Below are 26461 nucleotides of genomic sequence, written 5' to 3'. Positions count from 1 at the left end.
TCTCCAAAGTCCACCATTTTGATCATATTACAATTTAGCGAAGATTTAAAAGCATCATGACCAAGGCTTTAAAATCCATATTAGAATTAGTAATGGTCCTCTTATGTTTGCACTGAAGATCTTTTCTTTTTTATTGGCATGTGAATGGGGCGAGTGGTGTAGTGAACAAAGTGAATGTCCGACAGTACTTTTTCCCAAAATGTCCGTGTTTAATTCACAAATAATAAATAAAAAGAGCCGCCCCTCTACCAGTGATGGTATCGGGGGGGGGGGTTACATGGCAGGCTTGCAGACCTAAAGAAAACACACAATATTATCCTCAATCCACGAAAGTATGCTCTTCAAACTCTGGAGTCGTGGCGAGTGCTGGTGCTGTGATGTGAGGGCCCCTGGCTCCTTAATTCTCCTCTGCAAAACACTACAAACAAACACGTAACAAAACAAAACAGAGCTCCAGCCGTCAGTTACGTTATCAGCACAAGGGGCCATACTCGAGTAGCTGCATCCCCTTTGTACTACCCAACTCCTCCCTGCAATCAGCCAGGCGCCCCTGTTTATCCAATCGTTGCCTGTCCCGCAGCTGATCGCACGGGAATCGTTTCACATATGTGCAACTACGTGCTTCCTCCAAGATGGCCGACTTCCTGTTTCCTCCCACCGTCGAGTTGACCCGTCTATGGGGAAGTGAACTGCCAACCTTACACAGTGCCCTTTCTGGTCGGGAGGGAGATTTACAGATTTCTGTCTTTACCACATGGGGTTATGCAGATTTTTGCTGTCCCTTAAGTAATACAGTACCAAAAAACTTCCTGTCTCAAACTCAATCACATGGTCTACCAGAGGGAGGCTGGCTTCATGAGAATGAACAGTGGAAATGTACCTTTTCCACAGGAAGTCTAAACTTTCTAAAACTACAGCATGGTACTTATAAGATCAGCAGACCCCCAGTTAAAATAAAAAAGAGACAAAAAATGATCACAATGTTAAGGTGACTAGTGATAATATCTTATAGGTGTTTTAATAGATTAAAGATTAATTGCAAAAAATAGACAAGCTAAAATGTCTGTCTTACAGCATTGTTCTCTCATATGTAATGTTATTTTGAAATACTAAGTGCTAGTTATTCTAGAAAGTTGTTATCACTATTGATGTTAAGGTAATCATTCATATTAGCTGCTTAAGAGAACAAGATGGGATTTGTGAACCCACACACTTCAAAGGCAGTATGCATTGTGCTGTATGTACCATAGTATAAATACATTGAATACAGTCCTCCGTTCATTGAGAAAAAATACCTCTACTCTAGTTAAGCTGTACAGAATAAATTAATACCATATCATCTGCAACCTACAGAGTGTATTTTTAAGCAATAACAAATCAGTCAGCACTCAGCAGTGGTAAGACTAAATGAACAAGGACTCTGCTAACTACAGTATAGGGAATGTGGAAATGGTTGCTTTTTGTTGTTGTTGTTGTTGCATGGCCACTGCCAAAGTGTTTGCGCAAAGATATTGAAAGTGGCTGACTAGTCATATGGCATGCGTTAGACTGCTGGTCTCCTTCCAGATGGTAATAACCTGCTGATGCATTGTTAATGTGATGGTGGAACAACATTAATTGATGACGTCCAACAAACACCTTGATGTTTTCTCAGTCTGAAAAGGCTGATTGTAATGCGGGGCAGTTAACTTGTTATTAGTGACAAGAAATACTAAACGTTCGTGAATCTGCAAACATAATAAAATGGGATTTGGAGACAAATACTACAGTACACTGTGATAAGAGATGGCTGTTCTGTGCTGCTGTAGGAAAACAGCATCTTTGAAATTTGGTTGCTAACTCATCACTTGAAAGGTCTGTGCTCTTAATTTAGTTTACCAAAAAATCCAAACCACTGCACATGAACTTTAGTGTTCAATATCAGCTCCCTTGATGAGATATTGTCTCAGTATAAAGAAAGGGTTAAGAAAGAGGTGTAATTTCACATTTAATTGTAATCAATAAAAAGCAACTGCCACTATGAATTGTCATAACATATTTTTACATTAAGGGATATAAAGTATTAGAAGCTGAGGTGTGGCAAGGCATTGCATAAGCTAACTTTTAACTTTTTTCCCAGAAATCAATAATCAGCCATATACAGCATGTAAATGTAATAAACCACATGTTTTTTTTAAAGTTCCTCTGAACTTGCACACCTTGGGCTGCTGACAATAGAGGCCTTGTTCACAGATAACCTGTGATTCATTTACAGCAACTAATGTCTACTGCAAGAGAACAAGAGTGAGCTTCACATGACGCCTGACCAAATGTTCGTTTTCTTTGGTGCAAGCAGGGGATTTTTGGAAAGTAGGTGTTTAATTAGGCTGATCTGTTTGCCTGATGTCTTTATTCAAAGCAGAAGCTCGGTACACATGCGAGATCTGAGGTCTTGTGTAGGTGGAAAATTAATCTGGTTCTCATATTGGTTAGCCATATATATATATATATATATATATATATATATATATATATATATATATATATATATTTTTTTTTTTTTTTTTCAGTCAGTTAAAAACAATTTTAAACACTAATTTATCTTGAATATTTTCCACAGTATGGCCTGGCTCATAGAAGCCTCTATTTAAATTTATCTTACAACTGGTTTCAAAAATCCCGATTATCACTCATCTTGGACTACATAATGTCAACTTAGGTAAGGTTATCCATGACTGATAATCAGGGTCTGTGAAACCAGTCTGTAGTGTAACATTAAAAGTCCATAACAGTAATTAATAAATTGAGCAACAAGCTCATGTCTTTGCGTGGATGTTTCTTGCCTTGAAAAGGTTTATAGGTCAGCTTGAATAGTTCTGAGGACACACTTGCCAGTACATTTCTGCATTTTCTCTAAATTTTGGAAATCCAAAAAATTCTAGGTCCCTTTAACTCGCATGTATCTAACTTACTTCAATTTGGTGCTTTTAGTGGTCAAAGACAATCTAGCATTCACATTTACAAAAAAAATATATACAAAAACAAAACAAATGAATATTAATGATACTATGCTTTTGCAACTTTTTTTGTGTCGGATTTATTTTCTGTTCTACCCCAGTATAATGTGCGTGTTCACTTGTTTGGTGCTTAGTAAAGGTGTATTTGTTACAACCTGACAACATACTGCTGCTACATTGCATTCCACGGTCAAAATCATTACTACAGTACTTGCATAACCCTTATTATTTAAAGGAAAACCTTTTTTGTCACCGAAGCCCTGGTTCACTATGGAAAAAGGTCTGTGTAGGCCTGGTAATGGGTTTCTGCCCACCCAATGTAGGAGGTTGCCTGCATGGCAATAGCAGTTTTACATAAGTCTACTTTACAGAGTTTCAGCTGCTGAGTCATTAAAGCTATCGGCCTCGGTGTGAGAGCAAGCCCACTAAAACCTATTATGCATGCCTAATTATCACGAATATTGTTGAGGCGCAGCAGCTGAGCAGTAATCGAAGGAGGATTACATAACCCATCTCAAGTGGCTGCTTTTAGCTGCTATAAAAGAGCACTGTCTTGTGCGTGGTTTTTAATCTATTCTGGATCAGGGTATTTAACACGCTGGAGGGTGGAATTGACTTAAAAAAAAAGTCTTTAAAAAAAATAAACTGGTTGTTCCACCAACGCATTTCACTTTTGGGTTTCCATTTGGATGCTTTTTGTAAAGAGGCTATGATATTGTCAACATGAGTATTCCAAGCTACTTTTTCTTTTTAGTTTTTTAGGTAGCTTTTTATTTAGGTGTTTACATTTTGGTAATTTATATATTTCACAAGTCATTTTTAATTTGGGCCTGTGAACAGGTTGGCTTTGGTGGTGGTCGTAAGACACAGACAGGCAGTAATGGCGGGTGAAACTACGGCGCTCAGTGCTTTATTCAAAACAAATATAAGATTTAAACAAAACAACGCTACACAAACCACAAAAGAAAAGTGCATGTTGGCCAAAACAAACAAACAGACAGTAAGTATCGTGCTGGTGTAGGTAGACAGGGCAATATAACGTTTACCCACTTCTCATATAAGGGAAACAGAGTTTACTCACTTCTAATTTCCTGTGATATGCAAATCCTCGGTTAAAAACAAGATATTTTAAAGGTGACCGCCTGTGTTGTGTTGTGTTGTGTTGTGTTGTGTTGTGTTGTGTTGTGTTGCTGCACGCGAGGCTGATAGCTGAGAGCTCTGTCAGAACTGCAGTGCGAGTAGGGGAGGTATGGCAAGCCGATTTATCATTTTGAGATATCTCCAGATAATTTCTAGATAGCTCTAAATATTTGAAGATATCTTCAAATATTTAAAGATGTCACTCAATCATTTGAAGATAGCTAAAATACATTTAGAGATATCTTACATTGATTTACAGATATCTCTAAGTGGAGCTTTAAATGACATATCTAAAATGCAGTGGAAGGTTTTGAAAAAATGGAAAGTTGTCAACCCTAGAGATATCTTTTAAATCATTTTAAGATATCTTGAAATAACTTCCTGTTCATTTGGAGATATCTTCAAATCATTTAGAGATATCTCTAAATGGAAAGGAAGTTATTTAGAGATATCTCTAAATGATTTAGAGATATCTCTAAATGGAAAGGAAGTTATTTCAAGATATCTTAAAATGATTTAAAGATATCTCTAAATGAATAGGAAGTTTTTTCAAAAAATCTTCAAATAATTTAGAGAGATCTTTAAATGAACAGGAAGTCATTTAGAGATATCTTCAAATGATTTAGAGATATATTTAAAACCCTCAGTTTGGCGTACCATGCTAGCAAAATCCACATGGTTTCCATAGCATTTAAAGTTATCTGTAAATCAATTTGAGATATCGTTATTTCATTTTTAGATATCTATAATTGATTTACAGATATCCTAAAATGAATTTTAGATATCTTAACTGCACAATTAAAGATATCTAATTCAATTTGAGATATCGCGAAATGATTTAGAGATATCTTTAACTATTTCAAGATATCTTAAAATGCAATTTGAGATCTCTCGAAATGATAATTTGGCTTGCCATAGGGGAGGTGGCCACTGGACTGTGTGTTGTATTTGTGTGTGTGTGTGTGAGAGGGTTATGTGATTGGTTGTTTATGTTTTGTTTAGGACTGTCAATTAAGGGCTCTGGAAAAAATGGGAAACAAAATATGTCCCCTTTGATTACACATTAGAAAAGCTGTGCTAGTCCTGTTTTCACATCTAGTGAAGTTAAATTATTAAATGTGACTGTTATGTTTAATCTAATTTCAGACCCCCCACATCTCTAATAGAAACACTGAATGTTAGCTTTCTGCACTGAAACACACAGGATCTGATGTGCATACATATAGCTTAATATCCGATTTGTGCTAGATTGGGACATTTGCATGCAGTACAGACATTGGGCTTTTGGGAGCTATTCTTCTCTCCTAGGATCTAACAGCATCTGTTAATGCTGCTTTCTCTTTTAATCTGCATAATAAGCACATAATCAGTTCAGTTATAGGTAATGGAGGGAGATGCTTGGCTGATAGAACTTACACCAGTAATGAATGTGTAATGACGGGTTTGTTCATATTGCTCATGGTTTCGACACTGAGGTCAAACTTAGCTCCGTCCACAGTGGCCTCAAGAATGATAATATCTGTACTCCGTACTGTGTTAACTGTGCTTAGTGTTAGCAAGAGCCTGTGCTGGCTGCAAGATGGATCTACCAGAATCTTCTGTGTGAGCAAAAGGTACAGAATGTGCATACATTAATCACTCCATAATAAGATGCAACTTAAAAGGTAAAAGGGCAGTTGTATCCCATTAACCTTATTAGGGATCTGGTTTCATCGTAGGATTCAATTTCACCTTGTGTCAATACAGAGAGTAAGGGTTGAGCCCCATCCTAATCTTCTTTCTCTAACAGTGTGTTCTCTATTCATTCTGAAGACCTTTGCTGCAAGAAATGTTAAGAATATTAATGCACTGGTCCACCCCCACTGCACACCTTGCTTTTGCTTGCCCTGGCAGCAGCTTCAGCAGCAAAATCTAATGGTGCTGTTCTACTGTATGATCAGAAAGCTTTCGTGATACAGAAATAGAACCTATGTTTGTAGTTCCCTTTCATGCTGACTGAGCCACAGCAGCTCCAGGCCTGAAGCTCCCAGCACTTTGCCAATCAGTGTTACTTTTCACCTTTCTGCACATGAGGGTTCAGCAAAGGGTTTTTATTCAAACCTGTACCTAGCTTACCATGTGCCTCCAAGTGTGGGGTGGGTGTGAATATATACTGCTGCTGCTCACCTCAACTCTAATACTAGAATTTTTCCAATCATTACCTGTTGCAATTGTTTTCTACCATTTCCATACATTTAATAGATTCCTGTGCTAAGGAAAGAGGTACAACATGGAAACCGATCACATGTCAAAGGATGTCATAACGTTGTATACTGCAACTTCTAAATGAATTTGAAAACAGAAGTTGTCATTTTAGCGTGCAGTAGTGCCTGTTTTTTTTAGCTGGAACAGTATTGCCACTTGTGTCAAGGGTAACTACTGTATTTGCCCTGCTTGTCAGTCATGTCTTTTATTTTAACAAATGTTTGAATGTGCTTTATTAGTCATGAGATTTGGCAGACAAACTAAAACTTATGAATTCAGTTTTATAAAGTGTCTTTCACACACTAAACAGCATAAGAAACAAATCCCTTATAAAATAAGACTAAAGTATCATTAGACAGTCGTTATATTTTAATATAACTAAACCATACATATAAAGACAGTACAAGACAAACTGTGCTCTAAGTCCAAGTCTAAATTACTGATATCCACCATCTTGCACCAGTGTTTTAGGATTTTGAACTTTTTTTAAAACTCAGCAGCAACCTTAAGTAAATGGTACCCACACGACAAATGTCTGTGTCTGTGCCTGTCTGTTTTGTGAGACCTGTAGATAGGGAAATCTCTGAAAGACTAATTGTTGGGATCTTTTGTACAAACATTGATTTTTTTTCCTTACTGTTTGAGGATCAGAAAATAGAATCTGGTGTGCTGTCAGCAGATACGATCTTGCTGTTGTAATTGCCTACAAAAAGCTTTGTAACAAAATATGTTCAAGGTTAACCTATTTGGATTTGGAGAGTGTCCACAAAATAGCTTTTGTTTAGCTTTAAGCGTCTCATTGGTGTGTGTTTGTGTTTTTTTTTTATTGTCTGTTGATGCGTAGGATAAATCACATTTTATCATGCTTTATTTGAGTTAATATCGGTTTTTAAACCTACAGTGTTGATATAAAATGAAGGCATAAGAATTATTTTGTCGTCTGATGTCTACAAATTGTATCAAAACCATTAGTTTATTTAATGTGACAATTTTGTATTTGTCTGTAAGAAATAAAAAGTCTTAGAAATATCAAAGAACATTAGGCTTAGTTAGGCTTATGCAAGCTTTTATCTATAAAAAAAAAAAAGTAAAAAAGAAAAACAAATTCCCTGCAGTAATCTGTTACATAACTGTAGAAAGAAATCTTGTACCATATGTAGTTCCGTATTTTAAACCATTTACACTAGCTATGCTGTGATCCCCACAGCTGCCATCAAGTTTGTAGAATGCATTTCAGAACACAATGGTAGTGATGCACTGTTCAAAGTAGAGAGTGAAAAAAACCCACAAATAATCTGACAAACTCTGACAAACACAAATAATTCTCAGTACACATTCATCATCACCAGGGGTGTCATGCTAATCCAGTGTCTGTTTGCCAGAAAAAAATATTGTCTTGTACTGTCAATGCTTCAAAATATATTTTAAGAATATAGTTTATCATTTACCAGTATATCTGTCTTTTTTGTATACTTCAGTCTTATCAGTAGCGTGCATATCTTTGTTTGTCTAAAAAACTAGATGAGTCACTGAATAAGCTGCCTTCAGGAGATGCATGTGAGAAAGTGTACTTTTTATACCTGCCAACAGTCATTTCCAGACAGTTTGTCAGCCGACACATTAATGTTTAACTGAGGGCGCTCTTCAGTCCAGCACACAAGATATCTACCAAACTGAACAGAGGTTGTTTGTGTTGTTTTTTTTTTTGTTTTTTTTATAAATTTAGTCGTTGCCAATTATTTTTTATTATTATCTCCCAATTTGGAACGGCCAATTATTTTATTATGCTCAGCTCACCGCTACCACCCCTGCGCTGACTCGGGAGGACGAAGACGAACACACGCTGTCCTCCGAAGCGTGTGCCGTCAGCCGACTGCTTTTTTTCACACTGCGGACTCACCATGCAGCCACCCAAGAGCTACAGCATCGGAGGACAACGCAGCTCTCGGGCAGCTTACAGGCAAGCCCGCAGGCGCCCGGCCAGACTACAGGGGTCACTGGTGCGCGGTGAGCCGAAGACACCCTGACCGACCTAATCCTCCCTCCCCCCGGGCGACGCTCGACCAATTGTGCGCCGCCCCCTGGGAGCTCCCGTCCTCGGTCGGCAAAGGAATAGCCTGGACTCAAACTCGCGACGTCCAGACTATAGGGCGCATCCTGCACTCTACGCAAGTGCTTTTACTGGATGCGCCACTCGGGAGCCCACTGGTTGTTTGTGATTTTGTCTCATGTTGCTATACAGTATATCCTCAGGTATAATTTATTTTAGAAAAAATGGATACTTATCTTAATGGGGACTGAAGTAAAGGTTTATGTTCTCTTTTAAAAGCCCTTCTAACTGACAGAGAGACCAGTAACTGGTTCTGGTGTCAGCATAAATTAATCCTGAGTTTAGAAACTCTTGTATGGGCTGTCCTTTAATATTAGTGGTCATAGTGCAAAGGAAGTAAGGTTTTGGAGGCCACCTCAAGACAAAGGAATAGATTAATGTATTTTCTTAGTTCTCCTGGACTGGTGGTGTGACCAATTTCACTTCACTATTGTTACTGTTACTTCTCCAAAGCCTATAAGGGAAATAATTAATCTGATTGAACATTGCACCTACTGTAATTTTATGCCATCAAAACCCACAAAAAATTTAAAGTTTCTCAAAAACAAATGGGTGGGGAGAAACCGTATATTCAACATTCTGTAAACTCTGGCTTTTAAAGCCTAAGAACAAATTATTTATTATTTAAAAAAAAAAAAAGAAAAACAGACTCTTCTATGTGCTAGGCCCTCTTTAATATTTAATGTCGCTTTTTTATTTTTATTTTTATTTTTTCTTCAGGAGAAAAACTTGGACTGGTTCCCTCGGATGTGTGCCATGTCCCTTGTTAGCAATGAAGGTGACAGTGAGCAGAACGAGATCCGAATGCTGCAGGAGAAGCTGGACAGCACAGAGACGCTGGTCACACAGCTGTCTGGTCAGCTTTCTGAACTCAAAGAACAGGTACACCCCCGGTCTGCTACTGAGTGACGAACCAAATTACCTAAACAGGGATTCAAATGAATCATCACTCTTTTTGTATGGTGCAGAGGTACAGAACAGGTGGTTTCTGAATAGCAAGCCAGAGATGTTAATGGATTGGTAGACAGCGCGCGCACACACACACACACACACACACACACAGACCTCTATAGCTTAAGAATTCCCAGGGACACATTCCCTCTGTCAGTACATTAGCATGGAACAGGAGGTGCACTGTGCCAAAAAAGAAGCCATTTTAAGCCTTCAGTGAACTTCAGTCCATATCACAAATCCACCATAGATAGAAATGCCATGTCTGATCTACATTGTGGGTGTGCAAGACCCCAATCTGCAAGCTCAGTTTCACTCTCTAATTGAGTCAGAGAAGGGTTGTAAGAGTAATTAAAAGAAGATCCCACTTTTCAGTAAAGATCTATAAAGAATTTCTCCTCTTAGTTTTGCAAGCTTACATGAACCCTCGCTGCCATCCAGGCTCAAACTGACTAAACTGAGACACTCAAACTATCGACTTGTGACCTGACCCAGATTCACTCCCAGGCCTCCAGAGATTAATAGTTTAAAAGGCCAGTGATTGTTCACCTGCTGAGAACCTAAGAAGTACTGTATAATCATAGACATTTATTATAAAAAGAAATATTTGCACCGGTGCACAGTTACACAAGTTGCTTAAATGTTGTAGCTTTGAATGCCATGTGTTTATAAATGTCTTGACAATAGCATGCTTACAGAAGCCCAGTAACCTCTAAAATCAAGGGGATTACTGCAGCTATGATGAGGGTTAACACCGTTGTAAGAAATTCAGTTACATTTCCCTACTGCTCTCCAGATGACTGAACAAAGGAAGAACAAGCAGAGGTTGGGCTTTCTTGGATCAAACACATCTCATGTGAATCATCACATGTCATCACACTAACCACGGGGAAGCAGGACTACGCTGAGAGAAAGAAAACAGCGATTGAAGAAAAAAAAACAGACTTGGGCAAGATATTTTCTTTTAAGAACTGGAACCGGTTTTAAATGATTTCTGGGTCAACTGGACCAGCCTGAAACTAGGGAGAATAATGCAGTTGGGCTACAGCCATATAGTATACATGTTTTGTATGTTTTCTTGTAAAGTTTTTGTATTTTTAATGAGTAAAGGCAATTCAATTATGTCAGGATTATCTACCATAGACCAAGAAACTGTTTTAATAATAGCAGAACCAATGCTGTACTTGACATAGGGAATTTAGGGTTAAAAAGGCTGCTTGTGATTAATTTTTTTGTTTTTTTGTGGCCTTGTTAGTCACTGATTGGCATCATCTATATACCTGACTTTAACCAGTCACAGCCAAGCCGATTGAGTGGGTATCTAGTGAATACATATGCCAGCTGCTGAACTGCCCCCAATGCTCTAACCACTGAGTTTTAGGGACTCCAATGTTCTTTTTTGATGCCTTTGTTAGTAGAAAATGAAAAGCCTTTTGCCCTTCATACGATGACTACTTTTCTCAGTATGATTGTTTAAGGACCAACATGTTTGAACGTATATAAACACTTATATACGGCTTACACTTAATGGTTCCTCATTATATATGGCTTACACTTAATAGTTCCTCAACTTCCCCTTTAATGGTTTTAAAATGCAGATTAGGAATTTTAAATGTATAGGCCCCTATGGGGGAAAAGTTTGCAAAGTTCATGTCCAAGATTTTTTGTTTTGTTTTGTATTGTGCAAGTACTTTAACTGTGAGTTAACTATGTTGTATGGGAATCAACTGCAAATAAGTCTGAGCTCTTGGAGATTCTGGGCCTGATTTTCTAGTGGGAATAAAACACAGATATTGTATATTTTTGAGAAATTACATTATTAATCTGAGTTGTTTATTATCTGTTTTATACTATATTAATTGTGATATTTACGAAATGAGGGCAAACATCAAAATGGGACTTTAAGTGCCTTGAGCACTGCTCTGCATTTTAACAGCTGACTGATTCAGGATTGAACTGCCTCTATAAAATAGGCTAGAACGTGAAACCACATCAAATGTGTTACTCATTTACTTATCGGACAACTCAGCATTTGAGTTTACCTTTACAGAGGCATTTGAAATGCTTCAAATGTATTTGATAAGTTTTTATTTTTTTTAAATTAAATAAATCTTAACACTGATTTTCCTAACCAACAGCAGTATCACAGTTCACATAACATGCTTTACCCTGCCCCAAGTTCACACCCTCAGTGGTTCTTACAGAAATCCAATAGGCAATACATCTACAGTATGTTTCCCATACAGTGTATTCATGCACCTTTATGTAGATTCGGAGCCAATGGTCCACAAAGGAGAAACATGTATTATATCTTAATATACTGATTACTGTATTATGTGCCTTTGTAAAAGTATTTGTAAATACTGTTTTTAGTTCTATATTTGTAAATTACATACAAAAAAAGACAAATTCAGGTGATCCAGGTAGATTTTACTTGAAGAGAAAAAGATACAGAATAAAACCTTTCTGGGTTCCTGAGTGGCGCATCCAGTAAAGGCACTCCGTGTGGAGTGCAGGATGCGCTCTATAGCCTGGACGTCGTGAGTTCGAGTCCAAGCTATTCCACAGCCGACCATGGACGGGAGCTCCCAGGGGACGGCGCACAATTGGCCGAGTGTCGCCCGGGGGGAGGGACGGTTAGGTTGGCCAGGGTGTCCTCGGCTCACCGCGCACCAGCGACCCCTGTAGTCTGGCCGGGCGCCTGCGGGCTTGCCTGTAAGCTGCCAGAGAGCTGCGTTGTCCTCCGACGCTGTAGCTCTTGGGTGGCTGCATGGTGAGTCCGCAGTGTGAAAAAAAGCGGTCGGCTGATGGCACACGCTTCGGAGGACAGTGTGTGTTCGTCTTCGCCCTCCCGAGTCAGCGCAGGGGTGGTAGCGGTGAGCTGAGTTTAAAAAATAATTGGTCATTCTAAATTGGGAGAAAAAAATTAAAAAATTAATTGGCAATGACTAAATTTATAAAAAAAAAAAAAAAAAAAAAAAAAAAACCTTTCTGGAATTTGGACTGTTAGAAAAATGGCCACTCATAGTATCTCCAGCCCCATCATATTGCTGTCGGTATCTAACACAACAGGTTGCGTCTCTTTGGATACAGTATATGGAACCAGTCTAAAGGGAATTTTTTGTATTGATTTTAAAGTGCAGGTTCTATACGTTCATCTCATTTCAGGGGGAGGCTATAGCTGGGCTGTATATCGCTGGGCTACATCTTGCTCAAGCTCATTCTCAAAAATTCTATTTTATCAGGTCCTTTTGTGGCTACCTCGCTTCCTTGAGTGGTTTAATATTAGAACTGGAACTAGTTTACATTAACCACAAATGCAAATCAATACAAAGTAAAAAAATGTGCCACTAAATGAACCTTATTGTTTTGAGCAGTTTGGGGCTAGCCTGTCATCCATTTTGTTCTGGGGATATTGTTTAGGTAATTACTTAAATAGTTTTCAGGGGAGGAGGTTGTTTGAAAGTTGAGACTGAGGATAGTTTTGACCTTGAATAGGGGCATACACACTGAAATCCCCTGATTGTATTAAGAAAGAGAAAAAAAAACAGGTCTATTTTTAAATATAAAGAAAGGACAAACACGTTCTCTGTAAATATATTTGTGGAAAATGAATGAGTGCTTAATATGTTGTCTATGAAACACAATATATACCATTTAGGCTAATATTTTTATTAAAACCTGTGGATTCTTTGCTCCATTTTTTTATCAGTTCAACAATTACATTTTCTGTTAAATATGTTTAAGAAAAGACTTGTGTCAGCTGCTGGAAATAAAATATGTCTTGTTAAAGTCTGCTTATTTTAATTTCTCACAGTGTCATGTGTAATGCAGCTATATGTGTTCCTGGTTGAACATCACTGAGCTGTTGTTGGCACTGAAAGCATACATCCCAACAGTCTCTGTACTGTTGGGACAATCACGGTTTCCCACCAAATGTCCCCCATCACGATCTATGGGAACAAAGTCCTTGGCACATGCTGCAGTGACAGGAATGTACACAATTTACAGGAAGCAAGCTGAAAATGTCTGTGAATGTAAAAAGTGAAAAATAAAGACGTAGAAGGTGAGTCAATGCAAATTCAGTAGATATTAAAATAATTACATTAGTCACCAAAGAAATGCAGTAGAAAAGTAAAAAAAAAAAAAAAGTCAGAAACTCTGGGCTGCTAAAGCCCATTGTCTTAAAAGCTTCAAAGTGCTTGCAGTTTAAAATCTATAAATATATCGACTTCAAATGCAATGACCATGATTTCTTGTTTTATATTGGCTCCCTATCTGTTCAAGGCAGTTTTTTTCTCATCAGACTACCGCTCAGTTATAGAGATTGTTATGTTCTTGTGTTCAGTCACAGAAAGGCCTAATGATAAGGTAAAATGTGGTTCTCATTCCCCCTGATTATCTGCTGCTGTATCTCAGGACTTGATGTGTAAACAGTTTCATTACTTTAGGGGAAGGGCAGTTTGTTTGGGTTTCTGACATTTAACATATCCTGGCTCTGTGTTGTTGTGTACTGTGATGAACAGACTTACATAATGCTCGTTGAGTTCATCTTCACAACATGTTCATCACATGAGTGTGCTCAGGCCTCTGTTTTTCCTTTGTGAAAATCATGAGCCAAAAAGCTTTTAAAAAAAACAAAAAAAAAAACCCTTTCTAATATTTCTAATATTAACCTGCGTGTAAACTATTTTATTTAAGTAAAACTTTCAACCCCAAAAGTGATATATGTGTTGGTACATGAAAACACGTGATCACAAAGCATCTTGTTTTTATTTAATTAACTTCTACTTCCTCCTTATCTGTATTTTATACACTTTTTATTATTAAACTAGGCTTACATTAGTACTGCATTGACAAAAACAAAAACAAAAACAAAGTCCTGGCACTGTTGTATGAATCTTGTTATTCCTTTTCACCCACATAGAAAGATCAAGTCATGGGATAAGCAGTTCTGTCTCATATTGGACTGCTACTCAGAAAACCATAACAAACCATACGCTTGCCAGGCCTCGTGGGGGAATGAGATACAAACCTCTTTTCTTTTGAAAGAAAAAATATTATGGATAATAAAAAGAAACTGTCTAAGTGAACTACCTTCATAAGCATTCAGGGTAGTGCTTTGTAAAGGTCCTGCAGGTTATACATCCTCTCACAATACCAGACCTTATTGTTTTATACAATATGTGTTTGGTTGATCATTTGATGAGACAGAATTACAGAAAAGACTTTGATGCTGCTTTATCTCTTCGTTCTTGGGTCGACCACGCTGTAACAATCCAGACTGGAGGGTTTAGCTCATTGTAGTCAATAATGGATAGCCTTATTTTACGGAATGATACCCCTCTTAAACTACATATAAATGGACATGATTCTGCAATATATGGTTGTATTTATCCTAACAAATTGTTCAATATTTCATTCATTTTGTGTAAAAGCCTTAATCAAAAAATAATAATTGTGAGGTGTAATTAGTTATTTAGTCATACGGCAGTTTTAGTAGTGTTTCACATATAATCCATGGTTTGTAGTACAGAGTGAAAATAAAATGGAGAGGGGAGAACCTGAGCACTATGAATAGTCTGACAAGGTGTTGAAGCCCCCAGGTAGTCTATTGTTGAACATTTTACTAAGAACTCACAGCTGTCTCAACAACTCTAATAACTTAGGAAGTCTGCAAGTTATAAATGTTGTGGAATTAAAGATATTTGTACTTGTGAGTATTCCTGTTCTTTCTGCATAGCCTGTCATCTGTAGAAGTTGTATAACAAATGTCTTCATTTACAGGGTTGGGTGACTTTGTAAATGCATGTATTATTTATTAAATATTGCTATAAAACATCCCACCATGAACACCGGAAGTCTACATTTATACATCTTACTACTTTACACATTTAACACAGTACATTGTATTTTGCTAGGTGACAAAGAGCAATGATGAGCTGCAGAGAATTAGAATACTGCCTAGATTATTACCTTCCTTCCCGTGTATTTCTGTGAGCAGTATTTAGTTACCTTCTGGGCAGGCTGTCAGACAGAGTAGTATCTAGTCTGGTCAGGAATAGAAAAGTGAAATCCCCACTCCCAAGGGCAGCTACACTCACCAATCTCGAAATCATCTAGCACATCTCAGTTTTATTATTCCTGTAACAGAGCTTTTAAAATGTAAAAGGAGATGTCTATATGTATTTTTGTATCAATACTGTATCTGGTATCTGTGGATCTGTACTTGTATGTACTTCAGACTGTCTTTGGGGTTTAAATCACAGAAAAGACTTTGCATTGCATGAAAAATCAGGCTATGTAAAGCCAGCCATACAATATTTAGTTTTTGCATTCAGCCTTGCTCTTCTGAAGGCAAACCCCCTATGTTATGGGTGTGGACTGGGAGGCAGAGGTGGAACCACGACAGAATTTTTTTTTTCTTCCCCACATTGTATTATAACAAGAGAAAAGCAGCTTGTTGGAAGGTTAACAGGTTTTAGTGCTATGGCTGTTTTCTGTGATAGATTGTTCCATGAGCTGAAGGAAATTTCCTGCCTAAAATAACGCTTTACATTTTTGTGGACATTGCAGTTGCTAATTGTGAGTAGGATTCTTGTTCAATCAACTTGTATGTGTCCCGTTCATCCAAGCTTTCAAACACTCAATCTTAAAATCTTCAGTAATGCTGAACTACAGTAACAATGGTGTTTCGTTGTTTTGCAGGTTGTCTATTTCAGCTGTCTACCCTACAAAACCAGATAGCATGTGTGAAAACTGTGGTTGTTTATATATATATATATACAAAAACACAATGTTGTCACTTTGCCATATTCTGAAGGCAGCTGGTGTTGTTTTTTTTATTATAAATTTCTTGTTATTTTTTTATACATATAAAACAGGTAAACATGGTATTTAAAATATAACATTCAAGCTGGAATACAATTTTTTTTTGCTGCAGACAAGAGATGTTAGGCTTTATGTTAAACACCCAATAGAAAATGGAACACACACTGATTTAAAAAATGTTTCATTAAAATGTCCTTATAAAATGTTACCTTTTTTATGACTACCCTCTGGCCATCAGTGTTAATTCACTGGCATGTTGTTCTGTAGCTTAAAGCTACAAAATGAACTGCAGACTACTTACGGAATATTGAAGGCTTCTGCTCAACTCTGAAAGTGATTTATTTAGTTGTCCCTCTGAGCCCCCCTTTCTCTCCCTTTGTTTTTTGTAGGATATAAAACTTTTTTTTTACAGAAATATCCAAGTACAGCTGTAGCAAAAATTTAACAGCAGATACTAATTATTATTTTGTCTTTTATCATTTGCTTTTATTGTGTATATTTTGTTGCTGTGTATATGTTTGTCTGTATATATATATATGTGTGTATTTATATATTTAATCATCTATATTTGTAGTCGGCAGTTCAGCCCGTAAACTCTTCCGTTATGCAGGCCCTCGTGCTATTTTGGGACTGGGCCCAAGTTTCCGCCTACAGTGAGCTGAGTTTGAGCAAGGCGCAAATGGTGATCATGTGAAGGCACATTGTGGGGAGGTGGAAGCAGATCATAAACAGTGGCTGTCTACACTCTCTTTTTATTCCCCCCCTTTCTCCTACTAAATGTTTCAACATAGTTCTAGAAGCTTGTAACCAATCAGCACCAGTGCCAGAGGGAGGTGCAGCAGGGACAAACTTACAGAATAAGATACGAATTGGGTAAAGTCCACAGATCAGAATTTTTCCAACATGAACACAGAACTTGTGTCTATTGAAATATTGTTTAACAGGTCATCACTGTAAATCGGCAATTCTGCTGATGCTGATCTGACACAATTTTGAGCCTTACCTACAACATTTAAAGGTGCAGAATCCAAAACTGTTTTATCTTCAGGTCTATGTGGATCTCAGAGTGATGCTATGGGTAATGTAAACAAACAAAAAAGTGGTTCCTGATGGGTATGATAGGATGCAGTAAACACCAATGAATCTTTTTTTAGTTTAAAATTAGAAAAGATTGTGGGACTCTGCAGCGTTAAATAAATAATAACCTCAATCTTCTCTTCTTAGCACCCCAAGGCTATACATTATGAATATATGAAAAGTATAGAGCTTAATACTAATGCCAGTGCTATTTTTGTATCCAATCTGGGTACCTGTTTTACTCCCCATAACCACTGTTCCAAAAATGTACTTAAAATATACTTAAATATTTTGCACCACTGAAACAAGCAGAGACCCCTGCCCATAAATACTTCACTCCGAGGGTAGCCATCTTATTTCACTGGTGTTCAATTCTTAATGTTTCAACTCGAACATCTCTAAATCTCAATGAAAATTACATACAATTAATATATGAATAACACACTTCATGTGTAATGCACATTGTGTGTGTACATATTGATTTTCTTGCCATGAAGATTTGTAGACTTCTAAGGTTACTCTGAAGTTAATGTGTGAACACAGGCAGTAATATTTTTCGATATGAAAGATTCCAGCTCTTTCTCACTGGCTCAGTGAGAACCTATTTTTATTAACAAGACATTTTGTTTAAAGGTCACAAGACAATCAGCAATTTTCAACCCAATAATTAGGCAGCAGCAGAGGCCAGATCATTTTCTAAGAAATGTTTTCAAATAATTATGGGCTTCTAGTATTATCTAAACAGTTTGGACTTTTCTCTTACTCCATAGCAGATTTTCAGTTTGGACATAAACAAAGAACTGCTCTCTGCTTGGGTTCTATTTAACAATACTGTATAAGGCTTCATTGCATTTTTTCTCACCTGAGAAAATAATTCTCACACATGAATGTGTTTTTCCTTCATCCACAATACCAAAAAGAACACATGAAAATAATTTTCTATTTACTTCACTTGTAATTTCATATACTGGTATTCATTTCAGCAGCCTTATTTCATCCAAACCCTAAGTGGAGGTCTGTTTACATGATTTTAACCAATGCTGCTGATACTGCACCCTCTCTATTTTTACCTCTATGGTTGTGTTGAGTGTAGACAGCTGTAGCACTGAATTCTTCCTCACAGCCCTGCCAATGCACCTTTGCCCTGGGTAGTTTCAGTCTCCATGCTCTGCTAAACAAAGACTACTGCCTACTGTGCCAGACTGTGCATATTGTAGGTCTATATCATCTGTACTATTCTCCAACAGGAACTCATGCATCCACCACATTTTTTACTAAAGACTTCAGCCAGGATCCAATCCAGTCCTTCACAAGGAAAACAAACATGCTATCAGAATAGAATGAATTCATATTCTGCAACACATTCAGTGATTTTAAAATGTTTGAATTTCAAACAAGAAAATTGGATACAAATCAATTATAAAAACAGAAGATAAATGATCATGTGCAAATAGACTAGGCCATTGTAATACACTGCCCACAAAATAATCTGGTTACACTTTTATATTTAATATATTAATAAAACTAAAGAAAGGTATTCGTCCAGTAGACAAACATTGTAACACATTTTACAATGTTGACATGTTGCCTACTGGACGAAGGGTTTTTCTTTATATTTATGATTTCGGTATTTAACTTAGAATATTATTTGTAAATTATAGTTTGATTTAAGAAAGCAGGATCTTCCTGTTACATATGGTCACTACACCCTAAAAATCTTATTTGCTAAGATCATATATCTGCCACAGACTTTTTTCCAAAAGATAAATACAGAAAATTAGTTTTTAGGCCTATTGTTAAATTTGTTAATGTAGTAACTAGGATTTCAAAAACTTATGAGCAAAGAGCAGTTTAATTCCAACATTTCTGCACAATTGGTCTACCTGTATGTTAAAAGCTGCTGGTAGTGTTACTCATCTGCTGTTACCCTCTACTGCACTTCTAAACTACTTCTAATGAAAATATTGATAGCTGCCAAATGTTCTTGTGTGTATAACTTGCATGACTCACAAGGTGTGTACTTGGCAAAGATTATTTGGTATGTTGTTGCTGATCATCTGAAATTGTACTTTGTTTCCTTTTTAGTATTTAGTAACCCCCCCTCCCCCCCCTTCCTGAAGAAGAATATGCTGCAAGATAAAAGCAACTGTTCCTCATTAGAACTAGCTGGGTCCCTGCAGTCATTAGATTCTTCATCTTGGGCTTGCTTGTGGAGTCATCGGAAGGTGTCTTTACTTGTTCATCAGTAAGCCACAAATAATTTGATGTTATCTTGCAGAATGGAAATTAATTTATAAGGACCAGTGGTGAGAAAGTGTTAAAGAGGTTACACCTTCTGCTGCTTCTGCTCATTGGCTGAGTTGAGCTGAAGGCCTACGAAGAACACCTGGTACCTGTGTTTCCACATCACAAAACATCCGATCAGACAGACAATGGCCAGGGTCAGGTTCAAAGCAATCTGCAGAAGGAAGTAGAGCTTGAGGGTGGTGGTGATTGTGGAGCAATCCTTCACATCTCTGTATTCAAAGGTCCTGGCGATCGGGTCCATTGGGTCTAGCTTGCAGACACAGGATTCCATTTCACCTATGGGTTCGCAGGTGAAGTTGTTGATTTGAGAATAATGATGTCCTGCAAAAGCCACTGCTAAGACACATATGATTAGCCCAATGGCACATAGCAAGAAGTAGACCAACTGAGGAGAAAAACAAGAGACAGGCTTTGATTGGATACTGTGATGTGTAATGTCTAGTGCCAATACAAGTAGGATTTGTTTATTAATGCAAGACAATGATAATAATACTTAAACCCATTGACAGAAAACAGCTTTATTCCTTGATAACCATCCAGAGTACCAAATGTGGCCAAGAAATTTTGTTAACCCTACTTGAATGACTATAAAAAAAAGCACAGCCCTCACACACAGCTGTTTATAGTTACAAGAGCAGAGAACAAGAAGCAGACATACTGAAAAGCGGGTTCTCAAACTTATTTCAAGGTTTATTTTTAAATCTACCCTAGAAGAAAGGGGTTAGTCAATTGAATGTGCCATGTATAGGTCAATAAGAGTTAAGCTAAAGCTCCAATGTGTGCAAAAGGTGATAACCTATTTGGTGGTTTCTTACCTTGGCAATAAATTGCATAGATGTCCTCTCATCAGGCAGGTATGTTATGCAATACAAGTAAAAGCCCAATAAGGAGACCAAACAGACCTAAAATAAATACAGGAATAATGTTTTATTACAGGGGTCTTTAAAATGTTAGCCAACTTCTTTTACCATATATTTCAATACATACCCAATAGTTCATAAATATTAACAAAATATAGTGTATACATAAACTACAAAAAAACAAAAGAAAAAAACATAGAAAGTTGGTCTTCGTTGACAATGGTTCAGAATGGTGAATTATTTTGGAACATTTATAGATACTGTAGGACTAAAGCCATGGAAAGCTGTGGCATAATGTGGTAGCTATACTTTATATTCACGGTTGTAAGAAATGTGAGATCAGAGACTTAATGTGCTAGTTAAAACTGTAAGAAAGACATTAACTGTATCGGTTGATAAACTGATCTAACAGCCTTTACAGAAATGTGATTCTAAAGGCCTCTACACATCGGACGCGATGCAACAAGCAAATGTGTCGTGTGACACACCGCACCACGACAAAAAAAATAAAAATAAAAATGTATTTTTTATACAAGCCGTTCACACTGCCTGCGATGCGACAGGCGACACTGAAGCGATGCCGAAAAAATAGGATCTGGGTCTATTTTTGCGATTTTGTCGCTAGGGGACTGATCGATGATGAACAGCTTCCCTTGTGCTCCTTCAGTTAACAATAGCAGAAGAAAAGAAAATTCTTGCAGTATCAAAATACCTAGAGCTGTACAATAAAGGACACAAAAATTATAAAGACACGGCAATGAGGGAGAACACCTGGCAGTCCATTTCTAGGGAACTGGATATAATTGGTGTGTATGATTCTTTTACACGATTGATTTCCATTACACGAGAGTAGATGTTAAAACTTCATGCTGATTTGAACTCGGCTCTCGCCAAGATAAGCACCAACTAAGACGTAGCTTTACAGTAAACTAATGTGATCCATATGTGTCTCCATCCATTTACGTTTCCTTCCATATGATGATGTAGATATCCTTCTGTCTGGTGTTAATGGCTGAAGTGTAATGCTGGCTCCAGGGATCAGCTTATTTCGCCTCCCTGGCGCATCAGCACACACAACGGCTGCGATGCTGGCTCCGGGGATCGACCAAAGTGCGGCCTCCCCAGCGCATCAGCATGACAACCGTCTGGATTGAGCTAAGTAGGGTACATCTCTGGGGTTTTCAAGTGGGCACCTTCCATCCTCAGTGTTTCGTCGACTAGCCCACGACACCTCAAGAGGGCTCGACGGTGATTCTGGCGTCCCAGCATCACCCCCCTCCGTCCCCCACTCAACTCAGCCCAGCTGACTTACCTGTACATCAGTGTTTCTTTCTTTCTATTGTGCTTGAGATCCCCAGCCAGAATCTTTCCGTCTCAACCACAGCCAGTTGCTGCTCCTCTCTGCTGCTTCAGATAAGTTCTTCACTGTGCGACGCAACTCTTGGCCACTGAATCCGACGTCTCTGAGAAACCGGGTTGTAGAGTGTGCCACAAATCCTCGACAACCCACTTCCACTGGGTAAACCCGAACTCTCCATCCTCGCTGTTCCGCTTCAGTGGCTAGTTGAGCATACCGCAGTCTCTTCCTCTCATACGCCTCATCTACAGCATCCTCCCATGGCACTGTTAACTCTACCAGGTGAACAAGGCGTGCTGATCCAGACCACAAGACAATATCTGGTCGAAGGTTAGTGGTGGCAATCTCAGGTGGAAAAATAAGCCGTTGACCAACATCTGCCAGCATTTTCCAGTCTCTAGCAGCTTCCAGTTGTCCTGGGCGAGGATTGGTTTTAACACCCTTTTCTTGGTGGTTGCTCTCCTGGGCGGAGGAATGTTGTCTTTTGTGTGTAATGTTTTGATGGAACAGGTGACAACTTATTGGTCATGTTACGCTTGTCTTCCAATGCTAAGGCCAAACATCGCAGCACCTGGTCATGGCGCCAAGTAAACCGTCCTTGGCTAAGAGCCACCTTACATCCTGTCAAAATGTGCCTTAATGTTGCAGGTGATGAACACAAAGGACATGAGGGATCCTCTCCTACCCAGAGGTTTAGGTTCTGTGGTGATGGGAGAACATCATATGTTGACTGAAATAAGTATTCTGAAAAACTATTATGTAGTCTACAATTTTATTAGCTGTATAACAGGATTTTTCCAGGTGATGATACAATCAGATGAGAGTTGCCACTGGTGTGAAAGGTAGTGTCGCAGCGAAAGTACCGTTTTATTGCAGGACAAATCGCGTCATAACCGGTGTGTGGAGACCTTAATGGTTTTTTCTACAGAAGTTATTGAAGATTGCTATTACTGTGTTGTGGCGGAGTGTCCCGCCCCTATTTATTATTATTTGTATTTTTGTTTGCGGCGCGGGTGAAAGCACCGCGTCTTTTATTATATTTAAAAACCCTGTGAGGATGCATGGCTGATCAGCTACTGATTATTTAACTAGCTGACAGTCATGCATCCTTACCAAACGCGTGCAGACTCTGGCTGAGGGATAATAAGATAATTAACTACTAGTTAATCCCTCGGCCAGAGTATATAAACCTGCAGCTCTCTGCACTCGAGGTTGGGTGTACAGAGGAGAGTACGGGGAACGGAGAGAGCGAGTCACATTTAAAAAAACAATTGCTAAAACGTGCTGGATTCTCCAGCACGACACTTGCTTGTTTGTTTGTTGATTCGTTTGGCCCTCGTGCCCTTTTGTTTTGTGTTTTGTTGTTTTGTTTAAATCTTTTGTTTGTTTATTAATAAATACGCTGAGTGCCATTGCACTCAGCTTCAACCGCCCATCCATTGTTTTGGTTTCTACTTCCTGGTCCGTGACGTCATCCACCTCACCACTGCGAGCCAGACTGTCACATGTGCATTTTTAAACTTGCACATTTGTGAATTCCAAAATATCAAGCAGTTGCTTTCGTTTATTTAGTCTTTTACAAAAGCGAAAGCATAAATAGTTGCTTTAATGCAAAGCAGCACATGCAGTTATTTTGTAATATTTTGTTCTGTTTATACATGCCATGCCAGGTTTCTCACGGGCGACACATGATACAGTAAATACACATTGTTTGAAAAGATTATCTGATAAGCAAAAGTTCTGTTCATTTAATTATACTGTACCTTTCAAGCGGCTCCTGTCCGATGTAAACCAACAATGTAATGGTAAGCTGATGTTTGCTAATCTAATTGCCAGATAACTGATTTATTTTACTTTGTGCTTCTTCACTCCCAAGCTTCTTAACAGCCGGGTCAGTCCTTTGACTTACATACAGTATCTAATTTGTTTGTTTTTGCAAAACCATTTACAGACGGAAAGGGTCCTGACCATCAAAGTCTTATTGTCCATGGTAATATGTCTCTAATTCATTTCTGTCTTGTGTAAACCCTGTTGAGGTCACAACTCTCTGCATATTATTTACTAAGTAAGTTGTGCTATTTTTAAGCTGTGGCTATTTTGCAATGACATAAATATTCATGCAAATCAAATTGCGTGCTTGCACGCTATCAGAACAGACATGCATGATACTGCATCGGTACTAATTCTTTATAGTAAACTGGCTCGCTGGCTTAAGTTGAAGCGAAACTTACATTGAGGGAAATAGAGTAAGAAATTCAGGAAACTTGCTTTAGCTTCAAATTCTACAACAATTTACTTTTAACAGTATAAGAGGTATGTTAGAAATATGAATCCCCCAGCATGGCTCCAAATTCAAAAGGAAGAGTAGGTCATCACAACCTACATCCACCATAGGTTCAGATTGGTGGACAGGTTTCTCTATATAGCACAGTTATCATTTAGACTGGAAGGTAAGCCATTGTAGGCCTCCTACTACGGCAACAGCAGTCTTATTAGTCTGTGTGGCAATGGCAACTCCATGCTACAGAGCACCTTGTTAAGAGAATAATGGGTACAAATGGTTAGTGGCTTTTGTTGCTGTTGTCACAGCAAGTCCCCCCTAAAGATTTATAGATGTGTTTTATTGGGGATGGATCTTTCAGCTGTGTGTCCTCTTGTCTATTCAATGCATCTAAACCAGGAATGTGATGTCTTTTAAATACCAGATTAAATAATGTGGTTTGAATTATTAACAAACGTGTTCATGGCACTGGATGAAAGAACTGCACCCCTCCTAAAACTCTGTATGTACGTGATACATGCAAGCCTGTGACAGAGGCATCTGCTCCTAATTTCAGTACATTAGAAACCATAAAGTTATACAACCACAAATTTCTAATGACCTGTTCTCATAAATGAACTATAGCACTGAAGCTTTGAAGCATGGGCTTTAGATTATATTATAGCTTTGGTATAATAGCCTATGAAGTATTATTTTAAAAACTCAGGTCACACTTCTTTTAAGTAGCCAGTGATGTGACATAATTTTGCAAACCATTACTGTACACTTGGTATCCAAGTGGGATTTCGCATTCCTTATGTAAAGGAAACTACCAAATCCTTCATGTCTGGTAGTACATTTTGTAATTTAAATTTTAAGTAACATTCTACCTATATGCACTAAAACATAATTGGGCTGTATATATATAAACTGTGAGACTCAAAAATATTTTATATGGCTGAACTAGGGACCTTTTTAAAATCCAGTGCTGGTAAGTGACTTAATACCATCCACCAGTACATACTTTAACCACTTAGTCATCACCAGAGACTTCAGCCCTCCTTCCTACAAACTTATGCAGTTCCTCTGTTAGGAAAAAGCATGCATAATAATTTCACAAGGTGTATATGTACATAAACTATTGACAAGCTGTGAATACTCCATTAGTTTAAATACAAGTACCTGGGTCTACAATTTAAATGTGACACTTGTTGATTCCACAGCAACTTTTCTTGAATTCCATTAACAGAAAAAAAAAATCAATACACATAATAAATCAGTTTCACAAACCAATTTGCTGTTTCTGTGTTGATGTAGCAAGCACTTGCACATACTGTACATGCAGTTTTTGTTACTTTTATGCCATCATGCAACTTAAATCTGTTAATGATGAAATGTTTTGAAACCAATTAAAAATAAATAAATAATAATAATCAGATTTGTGCTTACAAATATCCCAGCCCAGTGTGGAGTCTCTCTGGTCAGCAAATAGGAGCTGATGCTTGTCATTAGAAAGGCCACCACTGCTATGGAAATGCCTAAAATCAGCTGTAATAAAGCAATCAGTAAAGGAAAACGGCAGCCACAACAAATATGGGAATCCTCCTTTTGGCCTGCCTTGAGCTTTCCCTTCTGCCCTTTATTCTTCTCCATGTCTCCTTTGTTTTCCTGAGCTGGGTCTGTGCTCTTCTCTCCTCCCGGCTTCCCTGCCTGGCTCTGATTGTTAGGGACCGGGCTTGGGTTGCTTTTCCCATCTTTTCCCATTCTGATAATCTCAGTATTTTGTGCCTTCCCACCCCCCTCAGTGTTGCTCCTGTTCTATCTGAGGCTTTGCTGCTATTTGGAATCAGGGAGGCTCTGAACAAATATGGAAAACATTTGGAGCGGATTCTCAAGCTGTCTAAATGCCACATATAGAACAGCAAATGGGGAGGCTGCAAGGGGGGCTACCACACACAACCAAAAAGTGTTGCAAAGCAGTGCTCTTGATAATTATACATTACAGATAATGTAACACAAGCGCTTGAAACAAATCCAATATAGATAAAAAGGCAGCTCAGTATATAACAAATCAGATAAGCTTTATATGAAAACTGGACACAAATGCTTTTATTGTTTAATCCTACTCAGATCATATGGCTGAGAGAGGGTACAAATGTGATCTTATGTCACGTGAGTATTATTTAGTCAAATCTGTTCTATTAAAAAATACATAAATTAATGCTTTGGAATATAATTATTCTATTCAGTAATATATTTAATTAGATTTAATTAAATCTGATTAATATAACTGTGACTGTGTTTTTCACTTTTCTGAACATAAAGCAA

General features: G+C 38.0%; 2 protein-coding genes across 2 annotated transcripts in view; one reads left to right on the top strand and one right to left on the bottom strand.

The window, feature by feature from the left end:
* The window catches only part of LOC117419457 (inositol 1,4,5-trisphosphate receptor type 2-like), a 120950-nt gene extending 107717 nt beyond the window's left edge, over positions 1-13233 (top strand). Inside the window, exons 55-56 of the mRNA XM_034032209.3 lie at positions 9211-9372; positions 10238-13233. Of these exons, the coding sequence (XP_033888100.1) occupies positions 9211-9372; positions 10238-10324 (249 nt within the window). The 3' untranslated portion in view covers positions 10325-13233. The remainder of the gene's footprint in view (positions 1-9210; positions 9373-10237) is intronic.
* A 3007-nt stretch (positions 13234-16240) lies between these two features.
* LOC117419732 (sarcospan) lies at positions 16241-26013 on the bottom strand. Its single transcript, XM_034032744.3, has 3 exons — positions 25583-26013; positions 20472-20558; positions 16241-20041 (listed from the first exon to the last, which is right to left on the bottom strand). The coding sequence occupies exons 1-3, from the start codon at positions 25895-25897 to the stop codon at positions 19676-19678; spliced, it is 768 nt and encodes a 255-aa protein (XP_033888635.1). The 5' UTR covers positions 25898-26013; the 3' UTR covers positions 16241-19675.
* Positions 26014-26461: the final 448 nt, after the last annotated feature.

This window comes from Acipenser ruthenus, chromosome 14 (genome assembly GCF_902713425.1).
Source record: "Acipenser ruthenus chromosome 14, fAciRut3.2 maternal haplotype, whole genome shotgun sequence".
NCBI lineage: Eukaryota > Metazoa > Chordata > Actinopteri > Acipenseriformes > Acipenseridae > Acipenser > Acipenser ruthenus.
The sequence above is the reverse complement of the archived record's forward strand: the minus strand, read 5'-3'. Positions and strand labels throughout refer to the sequence as shown.

What these genes read in the sequence shown, in the direction of transcription:
- LOC117419732 (XM_034032744.3), bottom strand. Translation starts at nt 25,897, where the DNA reads ATGGGAAAAGATGGGAAAAGCAACCCAAGCCCGGTCCCTAACAATCAG. An exon ending in CACACTGGGCTGGGATATTT is followed by an intron (nt 20,559 to 25,582) that starts GTAAGCACAAAT and finishes TATTTATTTTAG; the next exon opens with GTCTGTTTGGTCTCCTTATT. An exon ending in CTATGCAATTTATTGCCAAG is followed by an intron (nt 20,042 to 20,471) that starts GTAAGAAACCAC and finishes TTTTCTCCTCAG; the next exon opens with TTGGTCTACTTCTTGCTATG.